Source organism: Schistocerca piceifrons, chromosome 9, assembly GCF_021461385.2.
Source record: "Schistocerca piceifrons isolate TAMUIC-IGC-003096 chromosome 9, iqSchPice1.1, whole genome shotgun sequence".
In the NCBI taxonomy this organism is placed as follows: domain Eukaryota; kingdom Metazoa; phylum Arthropoda; class Insecta; order Orthoptera; family Acrididae; genus Schistocerca; species Schistocerca piceifrons.
In genome coordinates this window covers 147,975,913-147,999,499 of record NC_060146.1, presented here as the reverse complement: position 1 = coordinate 147,999,499, position 23,587 = coordinate 147,975,913, and the positions used below count along the sequence as shown (strand labels likewise).

Genomic DNA, 23,587 nt, shown 5'->3' with positions numbered 1-23,587 from the left:
CTCGCACACACACACATATCCATCCACACATATACAGACACAAGCAGACATATTTAAAGACAAAGAGTTTGGGCAGAGATGTCAGTCGAGGCAGAAGTGCAGAGGCAAAGATGTTGTTGAATGACAGGTGAGGTATGAGTGGCGGCAACTTTAAATTAGCGGAGATTGAGGCCTGGTGGATAACGGGAAGAGAGGATATATTGAAGAGCAAGTTCCCATCTCCGGGTTGCCTCTGCACTTCTGCCTCGACTGACATCTCTGCCCAAACTCTTTGTCTTTAAATATGTCTGCTTGTGTCTGTATATGTGTGGATGGATGTGTGTGTGTGTGTGTGTGTGTGTGTGTGTGTGTGTGTGTGTGTGTGTGTGTGTGTGTGTGTGTGTGCAAGTGTATACCCGTCCTTTTTTCCCCCTAAGGTAAGTCTTTCCGCTCCCGGGATTGGAATGACTCCTTACCCTCTCCCTTAAAACCCAAATCCTTTCGTCTTTTCCCTCTCCTTCCCTCTTTCCTGATGAGGCAACAGTTTGTTGCGAAAGCTTGAATTTTGTGTGTATGTTTGTGTTTGTTTGTGTGTCTGTCGACCTGCCAGCACTTTCATTTGGTAAGTCTCATCATCTTTGCTTTTAGGTATAATATACCTGGATGGATAAAAGATCTACTCAACCACCCAACAGTAGGAGAAAACACATATAAAAGTGAAGGAAATCTGCAAAGGTTTCAGAGACAGTGGCTCCTTCTTCTGGCAGAAGGGTCGAAGAAAAAGGAAGAGGGATGAAGGAAAAGGACTGGCGAGGTTTAGGAAATGGAGAGGGTTACTGAACATCCACTCAGAACCTTTGGTCAGGTGAGACTTACCAGATGAAATGAGAAGGAAATAAGGAATTGTTGGGGATTGCACCAGACAAGATTTGAAAACCTGAGAACTTAAATGTGGAAGACAGAGTTTACTGACAAAACATCGTGCAAGTACTAGTAAGAATGGAAAGTTAAGTGGTAGACAGGTGGATGTGGGGGTAGATGGGGGGAATAGACAAGTCAGAAAATAAAAGATACATAAAACTAAAAGGGAGTGGAGAAAGGAATTTTTTCTGAGAAGAAATGCTAAAACCAAAGAAATTAACATACATTACGGCCAGGTGGGTAGAGAGAACCAAAGACATATTGTAAAGACAGTACAGTCCATAAAACTTTTTATCCCACTCAAATCACACATTCCCACATTTTACCTTCTTCTTATGATCCACAAACCCGACTGTTGTGACTCACCGATCTTTCAAAGTGCTGCCGTGCAGTTACACGCATCCTCTACATGCGGCACTGTCTGCCAGCAATGCAGCAGCCGCGCCACCTAAATGGCCAGCCAGCCAGCGGCCGCTACTCTTAGACTCAGTGCTGATTTGACTGTTACCGTGTACACATATCTTACTTTGTCTACTTGCTCTGTGACTTACATGTATTGTGTCATCTCTGAAATATGTGTGTTCAACTTGACGTTATAACACCAACCACCCTGGCCATCCCACAGTTGCTGGCTTCAAAGCAAGGCACCCATTGAATGTATGTCTACTTTAGTTGATCAACACCTGCAACCTACAGTATGACAACTCCCTTCTTGTATTAGAGACACCAAATACTTCCTAGATCATCTTAAATCTGTGCCCTTGCCTGTCACCATTAGTGCCACCTCCCTCTATACCAACACACCCATGTACATGGTCTGTCTGCTGCTTAATATATCTCAGCCAGCGTGCACCTGATTCCAAACATACTTTACTTGGAGGTTTTCCTGGGATCCATAACACTTAACTCCCTGATTTGGTTTAGATACATTCATGAAATTTTTGGAATTTGTAAATACTTTCTCCCAGTTAAATTTCACACAGTCCTGTTCCGGCTCCCAAGGCATTTTCCTTTATGTTGACCTCACCCTCACCAAGGGTCCGCTACACACTTCAATTCACATTAAACCTGCAAACAAACCACAATAACTACATTCTGACATCTGACATCTTCTCCACGCCACTTTCCCTGGCATACAGCCCTAGAATTCAAAGTAAATGTATTTGTTAAGAAGCATACTCTTTACAGCACTACACCATCACTCTCACTTGAGCCTAATTCAAAAGCAGATGTCTCACCTATCACAGTCTATCCTGGTACTGCTGATCCCTCAAAAAAACAATATAGGAATACACCACTAGTCATTCAGTACTATCCTGGTCTTGAATGTATAAATCAGCTACTTCAGCACGGCCATGATTTCTTACAATCATGCCCTGAAATGATGTCCATTTTGTCTGACATTTTGCCCACCACATCTAGGATGCCTTTTAGGCCCCCCTCCTCCCCCCGCCCCCAATCTCCTCAATATTCTTGTCAGCCCCTATGCTCCTTCTCAGTCATTTCCCTCCTCTTTGGCTCCTACCCTTGTGACCATCCCCACTGTAAGACTTGCCCTATGCACTGTCCTACCACCACGTATACCAGCCCTGCAACTGTCAAAACACATACTATCAAAAGGAGAGCCAACCACGAATTGACACATCAATAGCAGTTGTTATGCAAACACTGTTCGGCTTTCTACACTGGTGTGACTGTCACCAAGCTATCAGTTAGGATGAGTGACGATAGACACAGGGTGTATATCAGCAACGCACAATATCCTGTTGCATAGTATGTTGTACAACATGACAATTGTGACCTCAGTGCCTATTTCTCTACACATGTCATACGAATAGTTACCCCAGACACCAGTTTCTCAACACTCTGCAGGTGGGAACTGGTGTTACAGCATGTCCTTGTTTCTAACTACCCACCTGGCATTAATTTACGTTAATTTCTTTAGTCTCATAATTCTTCTCAGTAACTATTCCTTTGTTCACTAACTTTAAATTAAGGGAACAGAACCACATCGTCATCAATTCTATGCCCGATCCAGAGACATGTAAGTTCATCATTTAGGTAACGAATATCAATACTCCAATGGGAAGTCTTGTTGGAGTTGGAATCCTCAGATTCAGCAGTCAGTTGTGTAAATAACTGCAACTGCAACATATCAAGGTAAGAGGTACCTGTCACAGTCTTCTCACAGAAGAAAAACGGCCCATACAGCTTCATCTGTGACACTGCACAAAAAACATATTTGTTTGGAATCTCATTCATATGCCTGATTTCATGAGGACTTATAGTGCTCCAGAATATCACATTGTGACGATTAACATTTCTAGATAAATGGAAGGTTGGTTTATTGCTCAATATCAGCTTGGAGGCAAAATGTTGTGGTGAGAAACTGAAGGCACTGCGCATAATCTTCTAATTTTATTTGTTGCATGAGCTACAGACGGTAGTTTGAAATGTAACGGCTGTTGCAAAATCTTCCATGTGGTTTGCTCGGACCATTGATATTTTTGGACTGCATATGAAAATTTCCCTTACCATCTCCATAGTTGGACCTGGCACAGTTGATCGACCGGTACTTTTCTGTTTACAGAGACAACCAGGATTTCCAAATTACTAATGGTAGTTCCTTTCCATCATTCCTTCTGAATGCACACTGCACTATTGTAACAGACAAAAACCTCGCATATTCTACACAAAAACTCTTTTCTCACTTTGTCGCCATTTTGTCAAGGCAGTGCACGCGTAATGCCAACTGGTGGGCAAAATACAAACTTGGTGAGTTTACAGCTCTATTCATGCATCAGTCATAAAGGTACAAATAATACTTTGGAAAATAAAGAACTTTTTTAAAAACAAATGAATGATTTATAGTAGCTCTGTATAATGGAGTGTGGCTCAAAGCAATTATGTTCAGAGTTATTCTGAGTAATTAACTACCGGATGACTTTACATTAGAAAATGTGCTGGCAATTTGTTCAGATGATGTTTCAAAAGTCCCTGGGCATCGGAGAAGCAATGGTGCTGGGCCAAGCCAGCAGCAACAGACCAAAACCAGAAGGATATATTCACAGACTATACTCTCTCCACGCAATGATTTGGTATTAAAAAGTAATGACAATACTTTAGTTAGGTAGGTAAACATGTTGACCTGACATCAGCTGGCACCAGATTTTGATCAATAAAGTAGAGTTATATGAAGACTTGGCCTGTCTTATTGCAATTTGGAATAGACTGTCAGCCTAAGGGTTCAAATTGATTTTAGTTGCTGTGAGGCAAATTCTTTACAAGAATTATGCCTGATGTTGTGTTATAGTTGGAAGTACACTGTCCTTAGCCAGCACACAGGTAAAAAATTAGTGATTTGTTTAAACATATTCTCATATACTGAAGTGAAATCCTTGGTGACCAGTCATTTCCTTGTAGCATAACTTCATGTCTTTGAGGAGGAGAGCTCAAACATGTATAACAAGGAGTGTTAACCATATTAAGTATCAGCTTGACTTTTTCTACTTTAAAAGACACATTTGAGTGTTTTATGTATTCAAAAATTTTATTATTGGTTTTAGATTATAGAGGACAGAGTAAAGCATATTAAACTAAAAAATACAAAAAAAAGATAGTTCTCAGGCAAACTACTCTTTTTGACAACAATGAACAAGAGGTCCCTTTTTGCTTTTCACCTCACATTTTTAGTTATCGAAAAGGGTGCATTTAGGATGAATTATATAGTTTGCAACAACATGCTAGAAGTAAAAATAATTCTGATGTAGACTGTCTGTCCATTTCTAGATTTCAGAATGGAGTTCTGTGACACACAAGCTGTGCAAGATGTTGCACAGGTCTGTTGGTAGATACCATCGTGCCGAGCAAAAAGCAAACTGCATGTAGGGATGAACACAGCCCCAAGGATAGACGCATACTTGTGCTGATCCAAAACACTTTCCAGAATGAGAGATCACTCAGGGAATGACACAAAAATATTTCCCAGATTATAATGCTCTCTCCTCCTGCCTGGACCCTTCCTACAATTGTTACAGGGTCGTACACGCCAATGGCCATAGGTTCAGCGGAGCACAAAATGTGATTAATCTAAGAATGTGATGTCCAGTTGTGGTACTGGTGTGCAAATTCCAGCCTTTGTAGCCGACGAACAGGCACCTGCCGCAGAGGCTCACACGCAGCAACAATTGCTGAACTGTGACTGAGGCAACACTGCTGGTAGCCCCTTGATTCATCTGTGCAGTTAGTTACTCAATGGTTCAATGTATATTTGCCCGTACACATATCTCCATAGCTGTAATTCCCCCTGTTCTCTATGGCCTGTGGTCCACCAAAACTGCCTCAGCCCTAATTTTGGATAGCACCACTTTGTCATATACAGTATATTTTAACCACCGTAGCACGAGAACAGTCTACAAATTTAACCATTTCCAAAATGCTTCCACATTTGACCCAAAGGCCTATCTTCATGCTATTTTGGACATCACATAAAATTGCTCCATTTCCACATTAGGACAACAACTGCACTATTTTCCACATTCGCCCCTCCCCCACTTTAAATACCCTCCACTGCTAGTGCTGCCAACTGCCATCTGTGAGTGGTTATTGCATGTAGTTGTCGAACACAGGTGCTGCTCACATTAATGTGACTTGACTGTGTATTTATCACCTACTGGATTCTTTTTGTCACTTAATTTCAAACAAAAAGTGCATGGACAGCAACATGCAACACTTCAAGAAACATGAATTCTTGCAAAACCACAGCTTTGAGGTACCAACATCAGACTGCAAAAAGTTACCAGAATTGGTTCAAATGCATGCAAAAGTGTGCAAATTTTAAGTAAGCACAATTTCAGAAAATAAATTAAACTGTAGCAATTTTTTTGAAAAAACTCAAAAAGACAGTCATCTTAATCGGCCTTTGCTCTCTGCTCTCTCTTATTCTTGTTAGAACAAGCAACCACTCAAAAAAAGACAGTGTCATGATGTATGAACGAGTTTGGATGTGGTTGTGGTAATATGTATTCCAGCTTGAAAAATTGCAGGAACTACACAGCTAGCAATGTCTCTGTGCTCGAGATGTTAGGGCAATTTAGAGAGGACAACTTTACTTTAACACTTACCCAACGCTGTTAGTCCGCCGTACTTTTGCCCTGGGGGATGGTTCTGTGTCTTCGATAGGTTCTGTCTTAATTTCTGGTAGCACCATAAGCTCTTCTTTAACAGACATTGGCAAAAGGCCTGTCTTATCGTCGACAGCATCTTCCGATTCAGATTCAGTTTCATCCCCACTTTCTGAGCTCTCTGAACTGTTGGCTCCAGCATTGGTTACCTGTATAACACAATTAATTGATTAATGAAATGTCAGGCAATGAATAGCTCTTTCATGTTTGATGTGTCACAGACTGCAAACTGTGCAAAAAAACACACACACACAAAGCTGCAACCGGACTGGCTGGCTCACCAGCCCTTATCATAATCTGCATGGCAGATGCGATCTGAAACCGGCTCACCTCCCTGAATCCCAAAAGCAGCATATTAACATGCTAAGCTATCTGAGTGTGTATTATAAACATATATTCATCAAGTATAACAACTGTTTCATCAGTACTCAGCGAAAATAGTGAGTTTTACCGAATGATTTTCAAAATGAAAGGAAGAAATATCAAAGTTTTAATAATTTATTAGTTTCAAGCTCAATGAAGGTGGATAACAACCTTGAAGTGGATAGGGATGGAAAGCTAAATACAGTAACTGATTAATTTCCCATGGCTGGAGTTCACAGTTGTGTATAGCTTTTTAAAACAAACTGAGATGTGGATGTGGAAGAGAATGGGGAGAATAAGCTGGATGGAAAGAGTGAGTAATGAAAGAGTATTGGAAAGGGTTGGTGAGAGAAGATGTCTGCTGAAGGTTGTAAGAGAAAGGAAAAAGAACTGGTTGGGACATTCATTGAGAAGGGAGTGCTTGCTAGTAGATGCTTCAGAACGATTGGTTCGTGGGAGAAGACTGAGATGAAGAAGGCGATACAAGAGGATAGATGACATAAAGGGAAGAGGAAATTATGCAGACCTGGAGAGGATGGCAGAAGACCGGACAGCCTGAGAACTACCATGTGAAAACCTGCCTTTTGGCAGAACACTGATGATGATGATGATGATGGTGTATTTGTCACTGTCTACAGAAATTATTTATTTTCACTACTGCAGGCTTTGGTGGTACAGCAGATAAGTTTGCAGTGGAAGAGTAGGATGTAGGGAAGGGAGTATTTGATATGGAAGAGGAGGCAGTGGCAAAAAAAAAAACATAGATATCATTGCTTAGTGGCTGGTTTTATATGCACTGAAGTTTGTGTACAGGGGGTCAGTGAGGTGGATACAGAAAAGGACTAGAGTTGGGAAAATGAGTTAAGCTGTTACAAAAAGCGAAGTTCTTCTTCACTCTGAGAACAGCCACAGAGACATAATTGATAAATCTACACCAAGCCAGGGAGCAGAGCTTCTGGGTCTTGAGGAATGCCTCTTCCATTTGTCCTATGAAAAATATTGCATGGTGAGGGAGTTGTTCTGGTTCCCATAGCAGTCCCCCTGATTTGTTTGTACAACTAGTCCTCTCAAGGGAAGTAGTTTTGGATTAGGATGAAGGTAACTAGGGTTACAATGAATGAGGTTTTAGGAACACTTTCAGATGGCTGCTGGAGAGAAGGTAGTGTTCTACGGTTGAGATGCTATGTGTATGCAGGATGTTTGGGTAAAGTGAGGTTGCATCATTAGTGACACAGAAAGCTCCAGGTAGGAGAGGAGTGAGAGTGGATCCGAGACTGTTTGGGAAGTAGTTGGCTTCTTTCATGTAGCACGGAAGGCTCTATATTAGGTCTCTCAATATTTTTTAAAATATTGGGAATCCGATATATTGATAATTAAAAAAACATCATCGACTCTCGATACGTCAAGGAAAAGTATCAATACATCATCTGAAAAAATATCGATGTACTGGCCCATAAAAATATCGGCTTCACATTGTATATATGTTTTAGAGCTGTATATTTAAGTATTGATTTATTATTAGATATTCTGTATGTCAACAAAGTAGCAGCCTATCTGTCTCCCTTACAGCACAAATTGAAAGAAAAACTATGCATATTCACACTTGGCAATAACCACTTTGCTAACAATGGTAACTGCACGTAAGTGGCACAGTAAAAGACGCCTGTTGGGTCCGTTGCTCAGTTTCGTCACATATCGGATTTGTCCGAACACTTCATGTTGACTTCCCTGTCTTTTTAACTTCTGCCAATGCCAGCAACTTAGTAGCTGTAGTGTCAAAATTGCGAGGTGACGTTAAACGTTGCAATTTCTGCTGGTAGCACCAAATGCCAATTACGTCAACATTTCCCCTTATGTCTTTCTGTACCGCAAAGACCAATCTTGTCATTTACATTTTTGTTCATCATTTCAAGCAATTGTTTTTGAAGAATGCCGATGCGAAGAAATAGGCACATACCATAAGGAATAAGAAATGTGAACACCCACAAGATCAAGAGGAAAGGAGCGGTTCAAGTCCAGGGCATTCCTCGCGTATGGCAGCAATATTTCATCGAAATTAGGCAGAATCTTGAGGAAACATCATGTGCAAGTAATCTTCTGTCCACCTACAAACACTTGTGCTTTTCTCGGATTGGCAAAGGACATTCTGGAATTGCAGATGGCTGGAATCTACAGAATACATTGCCAGTGTGGCACAGCCTACATTGGTCAAACAATGAACACAGTGCATGAAAGGTGCATCAAACATGATCACCACAATTGCCTTTCACAGGCCAGTAAGTCAGCCATAGCCAAGCATTGTGTCTCCACTGGATATTCCAAGGATTATTCTGCCACACAAACCTTGGCCTCGATGAGGTCCTTCTGGGATTCAATTGTTAAGGAAACAGTGGAAATACATTTAGCACAAGATCTTATTAATCGTAATGACAGCTTTCAGTTGGATAATGTGTGAGACCTGATTAATTTTTTTAATTTCTTCAGAAATAAAACATTTTATGACCAGCAACAATTAGTTTAATTAATTTTGACATCTGAATTTTAACTCTGCAATTGCACATTCCAGCAGAGAATGTGTATGCAGTGTCACCATCACACATGTGCCTGTGGGCCATAGATGGAGCAACATTCAAAGGGAGCGCAAAACTCGAAAGAGGTCGCTCTTGTAACTGCTGCCCTCATACATGCGTATCTGAGCCAACTTTTGGTATAAAGTTAGTGATGTGAACTAGCAATCTCCAGTGCAAAACAATCACCTGAAGATGGCTGAATGGTTGTCAGCCAAAATATCATGGCAAAAGGTCTACATCATCCAGCTGGAGTCCCAATACTCTTTAAGCTGGGAAAATTTCAAGAATCACAAGTGTTTCTTAGTTCTAAGGTGCTAGGTCCGACAGTTGAGTACAACATTGCATTGCCCTGTGTATCATATACAGACTATTCAACCATCTGCAATTGGCCTGGTGCCAGAACACTGAGACTACATTGCTACTATTTTTTTTTTAAACACATTATCTTTCCATATTGGGCTTTATCATGTGATGACTAATAACTAAAAACTGGTTACATTTTCAATTATTATATGAAGAAAATAAAGCTATTTCAAACTATTTCTGATAAAATAGTTCACCTGGATAAAATTCTCTATAAAACCGTGTCTGTTACATAAGTTAGAATTTTTGCATTTTGGGGCAGAATTCGCATCTATATTCAAATTTATTGCAAAATGCAAATTTTTCGTGTACCTGGTAGTGAGGGGACACTCTTTTACAATGGTTCGTGAGGGTGGTTGGATAATTAGAGGCAATATTAGCATCAGTCAGAAGTGCCTAAGGTGTTTGCATTGCTATTTGCTTTAACTGCTGGTGTTGCAATTTTTGTTCTCTGACAGTAAAATGTCTTATATAGGTTACATTCCTTTGCATTTGTGCAAAAGCACAACTGATGCTTACCTGTGGGCTAGCAATGCGAAGATGAGGCGCCCTGTTGTTGACATGCTGATGGTCGGCACTGCTTCCTTTCCCACTCCCTGCCCTCGCCGGCACGTTCTGACGCTTTACGGTCACCTTTCCTCCCTCGTGAGGTGTACTCGGTGGTGTCGCCGCTCGTTGCTGCTGGTAGTGGTGACTAGGTGTGCTAACAGGCGACGAGGTAGCATTCGGCGTGGGGCTGGCGGAGGGAGGGCAGCGCAGCGGAGGTGTCGCGGGAATCGGTCTCTTAGCCATCTGCGCCCTCGTCGCCACATCGTGTATCGAGATACCGTGGGTCTCCAGATCCGGATGTGACTGTATGAAAAACAACAGCTATTATTATTAACTTGTTTTTATACACATCAAGTAAAGTCCACGCTACAAAGTAAATTTCAAGTACTCATTGCCGGTGAGTCTATTACACTGCCCCTGGCATATTATTTTGGAAAGGGAGCAAGATTAGAGTTAAATGTCCTGTCAAGAACACTATCACTAGAGACAGAACACATAGGTATCATTAGAGATACAACACATGGGACACAATCTCTCAATAGCGAAAATTGGGCAAGGGAATTGACCATGTCCTTTCCACAGAATCATGCCAGGATTTGCCTTGTGTGATTTAGGGAAATCACGGAAAACCTAAATCTGGGAGGTCACACAGGGATTAGAACTGTCGTCCACCTGAATACGAGTCCAGTGTGCTGACCACTGTGCCATCTTCCTTGGCATTTTATTCCCATATTGAGACTCATTTGAGTGCTTATTTTTGTTTATATGTCGACATCAAAACTGTGTGTGCTGTAAGTGCTGTCTGCTGTGCAGTGTGACACCTGAATGATGAAAACAAGACTATGAGGTGTTGTCCTCCTTACAAAAAAGTTGAAGTATTGTAACAGAATGAGTTAAACTGACAACAGTTTTTGTGGGTTCACAGTGGATGTTCTTGACAAAGATCATACGATATGAGCTCTACAATGCTGCAATCTGAAAAAAATAGGAAAACTTCCAGCCAAATACTTCTAAATGTCGACATTTATTCACATTAGAAAATCTATAAATAAAAACAGATCAAACAATATTTACACAGTACATAGTGCTCTTTTTATTTCATCCTTTGCATCTTATTTTCTTTTTAAGTGCCAAATAAGATACAAAACTATTTTCCTACTTCGATGTTTAAACAATTCTCATTTACATTTTTTTGTCTAGTTATGTTCCTATTTATATAGTGCAGGCTTTTTCTTTGTCCAGGCATTGCAAAAAACTAAATACATTTTTGCTTTCAGACATTTGGTCTCTCTTGTGGGAGAACACTAGCAGGTAAAATATCAAGTCCTCAGGCAACCTTTGCAATGAAAACAAAGCAAAAAATAAAATAAACATTAAGAAGAGTCAAAAGCTCTATATTCAGTTTTACAACACAAGTGAGCTCGGAAAAAATAGTTTAACTTCCGATGTTAACAGACGATACCACAGTCCCCTATTTCTGCACACATACAGTCTTCAGCATAATCAGGAATTTAGAACTCCACATTTGGCACAATCAATCGATCTTTGACTTCACTGATTCAAAAGTAATGTGGTTGGCTCCTAATTTTCACACAGACATGTGGTGCACACCCACCACAAGTAATCTATTTTGATCAAAAGGTTGTTTGTATAAAATAGCCTTTTATACATGGAAAAAGAAAAGTGATCAAGACAGCATCAACAGGAATAATCTTTGTTATAGTCGCTTGTAAACAAGAAGGGAGATGCGTGATGTTTTATGTGCAGAAAGGGATGAAGAATTCTGTGCAGCAGTGCTGGTGCTCTCTCTGGCTCTGTCCCATGTCACTCTCCATCTGTCGCCTACCCTGGCAACTAGCACCACTATGGTAAGTGACACAATGTGTAACTATTCAAGTTCAAGTGGCTCTGAGCACTATGAGACTTAACATCTGAGGTCATCAGTCCCCTAGAACTTAGAACTACTTAAACCTAACCAACCTAAAGACATCACACACATCCATGCCCGAGGCAGGATTCGAACCTGCGACTGTAGCGGTCACGCGGTTCCAGGCTGAAGCGCCTAGAACCGCTCAGCCACACCGGCCGGCTGTGTAACTTTTCCTACTTCTGATCTGACTCTCCCTAGACAAATTTATAAACCCCAAAAACTATCACTGTTACTTGTTAATGTAAAACTTGTCACGTTTGCCAAACGCCACCCATAATGATACTACAGATACTCAGTACCCCACCATACCTGGACTAACATGAAAATCGACACTACATCTACATCAAAATTTATACTCCACAAGCCACCCAATGGTGTGTGGTGGAGGGCACTTTACATGCCATTGTCATTAGCTCCCTTTCCTGCTCCAGTCGCATATGGTTCGCGGGAAGAACAACTGCCGGAAAGCCTCTGTGCGCGCTCGAATCTCTCTAAATTTACATTCGTGATCTCATCGGGAGGTATAAGTAGTGGGAAGCAATATATTCGATACCTCATCCAGAAACGCACCCTCTCGAAATCTGGACAGCAAGCTACACCGCGATGCAGAGCACCTATCTTGCAGAGTCTGCCACTTGAGTTTGCTAAACATCTCCGTAACTCTATCACGCTTACCAAATAACCCTGTGATAAAACGTGCTGCTCTTCTTTGGATCTTCTCTATCTCCTCCGTCAACCCGATCTGGTACGGATCCCACACTGATGAGCAATACTCAAGTATAGGTCGAACAAGTATTTTGCAGGCCACCTCCTTTGTTGATGGACTACATTTTCTAAGGACTCTCCCAATGAATCTCAACCTGGTACCCGCCTTACCAACAATTAATTTTATATGATAATTCCACTTCAAACCATTCCGCATGCATACTCCCAGATATTTTACAGATGTAACTGCTACCAGTGTTTGTTCCGCTATCATATAATCATACAATAAAGGATCCTTCTTTCTATGTATTCGCAATACATTACATTTGTCTATGTTAAGGGTCAGTTGCCACTCACTGCACCAAGTGCCCATCCGCTGCAGATCTTCCTGCATTTCGCTACAATTTTCTAATGCTGCAACTTCTCTGTATACTACAGCATTATCTGCAAAAAGCCGCATGGAACTTCCGACACTATCTACTTGGTCATTTATATATAATGTGAAAAGCAATGGTCCCATAACACTCCCCTGTGGCATGCCAGAGGTTACTTTAACGTCTGTAGACGTCTCTCCACTGAGAACAACATGCTGTGTTCTGTTTACTAAAACTCTTCAATCCAGCCACACAGCTGGTCTGATATTCCGTAGGCTCTTACTTTGTTTATCAGGCGACAGTGCGGAACTGTATCAAATGCCTTCCGGAAGTCAAGGAAAATGGCATCTACCTGGGAGCCTGTATCTAATATTTTCTGGGTCTCATGAACAAATAAAGCGAGTTGGGTCTCACACGATTGCTGTTTCCGGAATTCATGTTGATTCCTACAGAGTAGATTCTGGGTTTCCAGAAACGACATGATATGCGAGCAAAAAGCATGTTCTAAAATTCTACAACAGATCGACATCCGAGATATAGGTCTGTAGTTTTGCGCATCTGCTCGACGACCCTTCTTGAAGACTGGGACTACCTGTGCTCTTTTCCAATCATTTGGAACTTTCCGTTCCTCTAGAGACTTGCGGTACACAGCTGTTAGAAGGGGGGCAAGTTCTTTCGCATACTCTGTGTAGAATCGAACTGGTATCCCGTCAGGTCCAGTGGACTTTCCTCTGTTGAGTGATTCCAGATGCTTTTCTATTCCTTGGACACTTATTTCGATGTCAGCCATTTTTTCGTTTGTGTGAGGATTTAGAGAAGGAACTGCAGTGCGGTCTTCCTCTGTGAAACATCTTTGGAAAAAGGTGTTTAGTATTTCAGCTTTACGTGTGTCATCCTCTGTTTCAATGCCATCATCATCCCGGAGTGTCTGGATATGCTGTTTCGAGCCACTTACTGATGTAATGTAAGACCAGAACTTCCTAGGATTTTCTGTCAAGTGTTCCAAGCGGACTCCAAACTGCGCGTTGCCGACAGACACAACTGAACGATGCTATTGGTTGGACAGTTGCATGGTATACCGCACTCTGTCACTGCACATCACCCCACCACCAGCCTTCTTCCCTGACACCACTATAGCAACAGGACATGGAAATCTGCCCCTTCATTTTGTGAGCATAAGACTTATATGCACACAAATGTACAAAGTACTATACGTAGCTCTATATTTACTTGATTACACTTGCATTTTTCAAAGAAAAAAGGTATTTGCAACTTTAAATACTGATTTATGTTTACAGTACAGCTTCAGACTAACAATGCAGTTTGCTAAGAAGCTAACAAAAGTTTTCAAACAATGGAAAATCCAGGATGGAATGTAACAATATTAGAGAAGGAAAGTTGCTACTCACCATACAGCAGAGACACTGAGTCTCGATAGGCACAACAAAAAAGTGTGGTTTCAGTTATCTGAGACTGCAGACGTGTGTGCAAGTTGCGTTTGGGTTTGCGTGTGTGTGTGTGTGTGTGTGTGTGTGTGTGTGTGTGTGTGCACCTATTGCTGACAAAAGCCTTAATGGCTGAAAGCTATTATTATGTGAATCTTTTTGTTGTGCCTATTGCGACTCAGCATCTCCACTATATGGTGAGTAGCAACTTCCTTTCTCTAATATTGTAACAAAATTTTTCAATTCTCCAACTACATACTCAGATAATTTGTAGAAAGAGTCGATTATGAAGCATGTTATAATTTTCTTCTGAATTGGTAGGGATTTTCAATTTCTTACTTTATTTTAGATAGGAACTTTTTGAATATCTTTGCACCACAGTTCATAGCTGAACTCTTTAAGTCTGTGGGTTCAGCAGGACTTGAACTGGGACATGCTTGTCAATAAGCTGTCAATAAAACTCTCATTAGCATGCTATGGTTTAGAAATATTAAATTCTACAATAAGCGAAAATACAGTGCTCCTCTCTGCCATGAGATAATATTCTGGGAACACTCATTCACAATATAAATCTACATATTACTAAATGGCTAACCTGGCTCTTCGCACCTGTTCCCAGTCGGAGGTTGCCTATCTAAGGCTTCCAGGGACAACAAAAGTTTGATTTTCCTTATTTTATACAATTACTTATCAAATTTAAAAATTTAATATTACTAATTAAGAAGTATACTCTTACGTTAAAGGTTTAACACTATAAGACAAATATCACAGTCAAAATCTGTGTATGTGCCCTCAGTTGGTGTAACTCACCACATGCAAATACCCATACAATGCTCAATCGCTATTTGAGGATGAGAGCACTTAGACTCTATTCACAACAGATTTTGCAGAAAGTACCTACATATATCACTGAATATACTCGATAAATTATGTCATAGTACAACACATAGTTCAGGAGATTGACAGTCTCACTGACAGAGTTTGTAAAGACATGTTTCGTTTCTGCAGCTGAGTATACAGCTCCTGACAGACTTTAAATAGTTTCAGGTGGTTAGTCTCATTCAATAGTCACAACTCAAGGAACAGCCAATAATGTTTTGCTTCTTGTAATAAATGTTACTGCATTTCCTTTGTCCCTGGACAAAAGTACAGACTTTTATGATTGGCAATTTATATTCAAGGAGTAGATAGTATTCTACATCTTCATCTCTACTTTGCAAATTACCATGAAGTGGATTGCAGATGGTACATTCCACTGTATCAATTATTTGGGTTTCTTTCAACATCTAAATCTATACTCAGCAAAGCACAGTTAAGTGCCTGGCATAGGGTACATCCCATTATACCAGTTATTAGAGTTTCATCCTGTTCCATTCACAGTTAGAGGTTGGGAAGAATGATTGTCTGAATGCCTGTGTGTGTGCTATAATTATTGTAATCTTATCCTCACAAAACCTATGTGAGCAATACGTAGAGGGCTTAGTATATTCCTAGTCATCATTTAAAGCCAGTTCTTGAAACTTTGTTAACAGGCTATCTTGGGGTAGTTTATGTCTATCTTCAAGAGCCTGCCAGTTCAGTTCCTCCAGTATCTCTCTGACACTCTCCCATGGATCAAACAAATTTGTGATCATTAATACTGCCCTTCTATGTCTATCTATATCCGAATCCCGCTCCAGCTACTGCCGGGTCTGGGTGCTGATGAGTCCTCTCCATTTGGCTCGGTCCTCCCACTACTTTTCTTCCTCCACTTGCTGCCAGGTCACACCTCTCCTTTCTACAGATATTCTCACTCCCATTTTCCACTGTGTTCTTGGGCGCCCTCTAGGTCTTTTCTCATCCATCTTTAGTTCTTCCATAATTTTGGGGAGTCTCTGCCCATGCATCCTCTTAACATGCCCATATCATCTTAATCTCTTTCTTTCAATTTCTTCTCTCATACTTTCTTGTTTAAGGTCCTTTCTAATCTGTACATTCCTTACCCTGTCCATTCTTGTTTTTCCCTTAATTGTTCTGAAAAATTTCATTTCCTCTGCTTGCAGTCTGCTCCAGTCCTTTTCTGTCATTGTCCATGTTTCTCCACCATAGGTGACGATAGGGATGTAATAATTCTTATACATAAGGAGTTTTGCTCTTTCTGAAACTTCATTATTCCAAATCAGGTGTTTTATTGTTTGATAGAAATTGCCTCCCTTCTGTAACCTCCTATTAATTTCGTTAGTTATTCTTCCATCCCTAGATATTTCACTCCCTAAATAAGTGAAACTTTCTACCACTTTGAGGGGTTCTCCATTCAAGGTAATATTTCCATTGATCCCTTTCTCTCTTCCAAATACCATTACTTCACTCTTATTTTTAATCCATACCTTTTCATTATTTCCTTCTACGCATCAAGCTGTAACTGTACATCTACCTCTTTATCAACCCATATTACCATATCATCTGCAAAAATCATCTTTTTGTCTTTTTCTTTTACTATATCTTTAATTGCCCTATTCATTCAGTTATATCTTTAACTGCCCTTCTATGTATATGTTAAATATCCCCTGTTAGTCCTTTTTGGCATAGGTTCCCACAAACTAGAGCAATATTCCAGAACAGGTCATACAAGTGATTTTTAAGCAATCTCCTTTGTAGACTGATTGCAGTGCCCCAGTATTCTACCAATAAAACCAAGACTACCATTTGCTTTAACCATGACTGAACCTACGTGCTAATTAAATTTCATACCCTACAAAGTGTTACACTTAGACATTTGTATGAGTTGGACGATTCCAACAATAACTCATTGATATTATGGTCCAACGACATTACGTTTTTTTCTTTTTGCAAAGTGCACAATTTTACATTTTTAAACATTTAAAGTAAGATTCCAAACTCTGTACCACTTTCAAATTATATCAAGATCTGACTGAATCTTTACAGTGTTTCTTTCGAACATTACTTCATTATAGATAACTGCATCATCTGTAAAAAGTCTGAGGTTACTATTAATATTTATGAACTTTCTGCGTACTAGAATAATTTCAGGTCAGCAACTTCTTTTAATTAGTACAACAACAAAAACAGCCAAAGTTGCAAATTTCATATTTTTTATTCGCTCGCTGATTAGTTTCAGGTTGGAATCCATTTTCAAATCATCGTAACATAAGAAACTTCCTGGCAGATTAAAACTGTGTGCCGGACCGAGACACGAATGCGGGACCTTTGCCTTTCGCAGCCAGTGCTCTACCAACTGAGCAACCCAAGCACAGCTCACGGCCCGTCCAAACTTCGCAGAAGCTCTCCTGCTAACCTTGCAGAGCTAGCACTCCTGGAAGAATGGATATTGCGGAGACATGGCCTAGCCACAGCCTGGGGGATGTTTCTAGAATGAAATTTTCACTCTACAGCAGAGTGTGCGCTGATATGAAACTTCCTGGCAGAGCTTCTGTGAAGTTTGGAAGGTAGGAGACGAGGTACTGACGGAATTAAAGCTGTGAGGACGGGGCGTGAGTCGTGCTTAGGTAGCTCAGTTGGTAGAGCTTTTGCCCAAGAAAGGCAAAGGTCCCGAGTTCGAGTCTCGGTCCAGCACACAGTTTTAATCTGCCAGGAAGTTTAATATCAGTGCACACTCCGCTGTAGAGTGAAAATTTCATTCTAGAAACACCCCCCAGGCTGTGGCTAAGCCATGTCTCCGCAATATCCTTTCTTCCAGGAGTGCTAGTTCTGCAAGGTTCACAGGAGAGCTTCTGTGTTTGGAAGGTAGGAGATGAGGTACTGGCGGAATTAAAGCTGTGAGGATGGGGCGTGAGTCGTGCCTGGGTAGCTCAGTTGGTAGAGCACTTGCCCGCTAAAGGCAAAGGTCCTGAATTCGAGTCTCGGTCTGGCACACAGTTTTAATCTGCCAGGAAGTGTCATATCAGTGCACACTCCGCTGTAGAGTGAAAATTTCATTCTAGAAACATCGTAACATAGTCAAAAACGGTATTTACAAAAATGTAAAAACCATGTCAAAAATGTGCAAACGAACAGCTACAGCACACACAGATAAGCAAAACTATTAATATACAAAAAGGTCATTAATGCACAACGTGAACAGCAGGGTCCCCTCAACACCTAATGATGACTCTCCATTCAAGATAACACGTTAAGTCCTTCCTACTCAATCTAGTCAAAAATTTCACCTGATGTGACTATAGTTTTGACAGTAAACATAGGTGTGGTACCGAATCAAATGTTATTCGCAAACCAATAAATACTGCAGCTACCAGACTGCCTTGATCCAAAGTTTTCAGTAAGTCATATGAGGGAAGTGCAAGTTGGGTTTCACATAATCAATATTTTTGGAATCCATCTTGGTTGGCATGGAAGCAGTCATTCTGTGCAAGATACCTTATTATGTTTAAGCTCAGAGTATGTTCTAAGATTCTACAACAAATCAATGTCAAGGATACTGGACACAGTAGTTTTGTTGATTACTTCTACTACCATTCTTGTAAACGACTGTAGCACATACTTCTTTCCAAGAAGTGGGCATGACTGTTTGTTTGAGGGATTATAGTTATAAGAGGGGCTAACTCAGCCACAAATTCCATACGGAATCTGACAGGGATTCCTTCGGACCATGAGCTTTGTTCAGTTTTAACGATTTCAGCTGTTTCCTAACACCACTGACACTAATACTTATTTCCCCTCATCTTTTCATTGGTAGAAGGATTAAACTGGGACATTCCTCCTGCGCTTTCCTTTATAAAGGAACATTTGGAAATGGCGTTAATCATTTCAGTTTTTGCTTTGCTATGCTCAATTTCAATTCCTGCCTCATCCCCTAGGTACTGGGCCCTTATTCTATTACCACTAACAGCCTTTAAATACAACCAGAATTCCTTTGGGTTTCATAAAAGATCATCTGAAATTATTCTGTTATGGTAGTCATTGAAGGCATCATGCAGCAAAATGTGTTTCATTCAGCATCTCTCCATCTGTAGCCCTGTGCTTGGTGTTACACGTATTAACCACTAATCTCTATTTGTTTAGAAGTTTCTTTACATTGACTTTATACCATGGATGATCGCTTGCATTATGAACTGTTCTACTGGGTACATACCTATCTAGTGCATGAGCAATCATTCTTTTAAACTTGGGTCATTAGTTCCTCTACATGCTCCTGCCTTACGCTGATAGTTTCATTTTCCTCACTGAGATACGACACTACTGATTTTTTGTCTAGTTCACTGAACATATATATCTTTCTGCTTGTTTTAGTTGTGCTTTGTACTTTGGTAATCATTGTTTCCACAACCACATCATGATCACCGACTCCAGTTTCGATGTGGGCGTCCTCAAAGAGGCAAGGTCTATCTGTTGCCATTAGATCCAATACATTTCCATAATGAGTACGGTTCTAGGTAGTCCTCGAAGAACACATTTAACAATTTTTCGCAGGATATGTTATCACGCCCACCAGTAACAAAACTGTAATTTTCCCAACTGATTGTTGGATGATTAAAGTCTCCACCAATGACTACAGCATGATAGGGGAACTTATGTACATGTGAAATGAGATTTTCTCTAAAGTTTTTGGTTATATCAGGAGATGAGCCTGATGCACAATAGAAGGATTCAGTTATCATTTTATGCCCATCCCTGATACTGTCTTGCCCAAAACATCTCACACCTAGCTTCAGTTCCGATCTCAGTGGATCTGAGTTTCTTGACTATTGTGCCAAATACATCACCCCCATTTCCCATTTGCCTATCCTTCCAATATACACATACATTTTCCCCAAAAATCTCACTGCTATAAATTCCAGGTTTCAACCAGCTTTCTGTACCTGGTATTATGTAAGCTTCACTGCTTTTCAGGAGGGCTTCAAGCTCTGGAACTTTGTTGTGAATGCTTCAACATTTAACCATTAGGATTTTAATACTTCCACCTATAGGAGGCACTTCTTTCGATCTTACACTGATACTTCTAGGTTTCCTACAACTATCGTTATATGGATTAGATGGAGTGTCATCTAATCTACCTGAATAGCAGGCTTTGATGTGTAAGTGCACTCCTGACTCATTTAGGAGGACCCTACAGTTCTCAACCCGTTGGCGTAAGTCCAGGAAATTGCAGCCTACTTTGTCACAGAACATTCGGAGTCTCTGGTTCAGTCCTTCCATCTGACTCAGAACCAAAGGGCCACAATCAGTTTTGGGGACAATGCTGTACACTGTGACTTTCATTGAAACTCCATACGCGAGGATGGTCTTCTCTGCCAGTTGCTGGAATGATCCGAGTATGACCTCATTGTTCCAATGTGCAGCACAGTCTGCAGTTGGTTGCACCCTGTTCCTTCAGTGGCTGCTGGAATAGCTTCTTCAACATGTTGAATGAGGCCTCCAGGCATACACACTGAGTGCACCTGGTGTCCTTTCCTGTCCCTTGCTACCATCATTTGTCATATGTTTGAACTGCTGATGATTAATAGACCACTACCCTTCTGTGTTTGCGTCCTCCTGACACCGGCCAAAACAGATTTCCTCAAGCAGGTAAAGTGCGTTTCAGTTTCAGTGAAAGGCAGCACTTCAAACTGGCTAGTTAGAGGGATCGATACAATACCCTGAGTCCTCCTTGATCCCCATCCACCACCTACAGAATGCCTAGATCTACCACTGACATGCCACTCGTGGTGGTGAAGTGGACAAGTAGTGACAGATTCTGTACTTTCTGCAGAGGAGGCAGTATCTACGAGTACGAGAGAGGATAATACTTGAGACATCTCTGGTACAGGTACCACAGGTACACGAGTCTTGGGAGCTCTTCCAAAACACCGATTTGCAGCAGCTGCCAATTGTTTGACAGTAGTCAGGGTGATTTCCAACTGCTTACGAAAGTCATACCCATGAGATATGAAGATATTACCTATTGGTGACACGTGAAAATATATGCTGGACTGAGACACTAACCTAGATCTCTCGCTTTTCACGAGCGGTTTCCTTAACTGCTTTCGGTCACCCAAGCAAACTTCCACAGTGTGGCATATGGTGGTCTGGGTCAGTTCAGAAAGTGTGCACAGATATCCAAGATGATTATGGTGACTGCTTGTGGTTATTGGGAACTACAGGTTCAAGTCCCAGTCTGGCACATAAGAAATACGACATGGCCTAACAACCTAGAATATTTTAACAGCAGCCACAAAAGCCTCCAGACTTACATAATGTAATTCTGTTCTACAAAACTGCAGAACAGAAACTGTTGTGCAGAACAATTAATATCAGAAACAATGAGGATGAGTGCTTACAAACATATCAAATAAGGCAACAAAAACTATGACCAACTGATGTGGTTTTACGACAGGATAGGCGCTATTGGCACTGTTTGTAATGTTAAAATCCTAATGGAAAAATACATTGATCTCAGGAAACACCTCTATCTTGTGTTTGTTTGCCTCGATAATACTGCTGAGCAAGTGCTGAGAAGGCTTATACGGCAAGCTCTTCGCATGCAATGTGTCCCAGAATACTACTTCTATATTCCGAAAGACATGTGTGAGAACGTACAGACAAAATCCATATCTGCAGGTGTCAGTGAAGAAGTTGAGATAAGACTTGGGGGTCCACAAAGGATCTGCTTTGAGTCTGCTGCTGTTCAATAGTCATGAACTATGTCTTAGAACAACCACTGAAGCCAACTGCACTTAAACTTTTGTCTGCTGATAACATAGTTCTAATAGCAGAAATTCAAGATGATTTTAAAGCATCGGGCACATTTCTAGAATATAGAGGACTTACAGTATGTAGTACCAAAACAGAGTATATGTACTGCAGTTTTTCAAGAATGGCCACCAGTTCTAAGCCAAAACTTCATCTCGACGATACCCTTATAACGCCAACCGATCAGTTTGAGTACCGTATATACTCGAATCTAAGCCGCACCTTTTTTCCGGTTTTTGTAACCAAAAAAACCACCTGCGGCTTAGAATCGAGTGCAAAGTAAGCGGAAGTTCTGAAAAATGTTGGTAGGTGCCGCCACAACTAACTTCTGCCGTCGAATATATGTAGCGCTACACAGGCATGCAGATAAATACTGGCGGCAAAACCTCTGCGTCAGTAAAAAAAATAAAAAAATAAAAAAAAGGTGGAAGACGAGCTTTTTTCTCCGCCCCGAGTTTCGACCACTTCATTTTCATACATTATCCAACGAAGTAAATACAAATTCCGTATTGTTCATCTTCGAATGTAGCAGCATTTCAATGTACTACGAAAATCCGACTGGCAAGACCGTTTGGGATGTTTGTCAACATGGCCAACTCTACATTCTGAATTTTTTCCTACCTGTGAGAAGGGATGGTTGCTAATAGGAACTTTTATGAATTGTGAATCACACGCAGTATTCTCTTCACCATAAGAATAATACGAATATAAACATTTTGCCATGTATTCTTTCGTGTTTGCTGCTATGTCATTTAAATCCTTTCTGCCCAATAAACTACGAAACTAGAGTGCGACAACAGCAAACGCGGAAGAATATACATATCATGTCATGTCATGTTTATATTCGTATTATTCTTATGCCTAATAGTGATACAGTCAGAATTGAAGCACGGGAATTGACTAGATTTTTAAATCTAAGATGACTCTAATTTCTGTGCAGAATATAATTACTAAAGAGGTGTCTGCAAAGATTTTCAAACGGAGAAAAGTTTTCGCTAAACTCTCGTTCAGAACATCTTGCATCATACGCAGCCTATTATTTGGTTCTTGTTGATCATTATCAAAGAAAGCAGCAGTGTAAGTAACAACAAATAGCAGTCTCTTGCCATTGTTTCGCTAATGAGACGATTCCTCTCTCTTCTTTTTTTAAAATCATAAGCGGCGGTAGCATGCACAAAAGCATTGCCATTGTTTCACTAATGAGACGATTCCTCTCTCTTCTTTTTTTTAAATGATAAGCGGCGGTAGCGTGCACAAAAGCAACCCATGCCGCGAGCGGCAACAGGCCGTAAACACTCATTATCAGAATGCGACGAACAATGCGTGACACAGTACAGTAATGCATTTTCAGCTTAGAGTGACGTAAACACCTATAACAAAGAGAACAGCACTTATCAGATGAAAGAAAAATAAGCAATCAATTCAAACCAGACAAAGCACGTGAAAAAGGAAGGGTACCCGTATAAATACGGACGGAGCGCCTGACGCATAGCAATGCCTACCTGGTAAAGCTTAACTG

The 23,587-nt window shown here is 40.7% G+C and overlaps 1 protein-coding gene across 1 annotated transcript in view; it reads right to left on the bottom strand.

Annotated features, from left to right (window-relative positions):
• Positions 1–23,587, bottom strand: part of LOC124716771 (nuclear factor related to kappa-B-binding protein-like) — a 215,137-nt gene that overhangs the window by 171,681 nt on the left and 19,869 nt on the right. Inside the window, 2 exon segments of the mRNA XM_047243318.1 lie at positions 6,024–6,232; positions 9,899–10,231. Of these exon segments, the coding sequence (XP_047099274.1) occupies positions 6,024–6,232; positions 9,899–10,231 (542 nt within the window).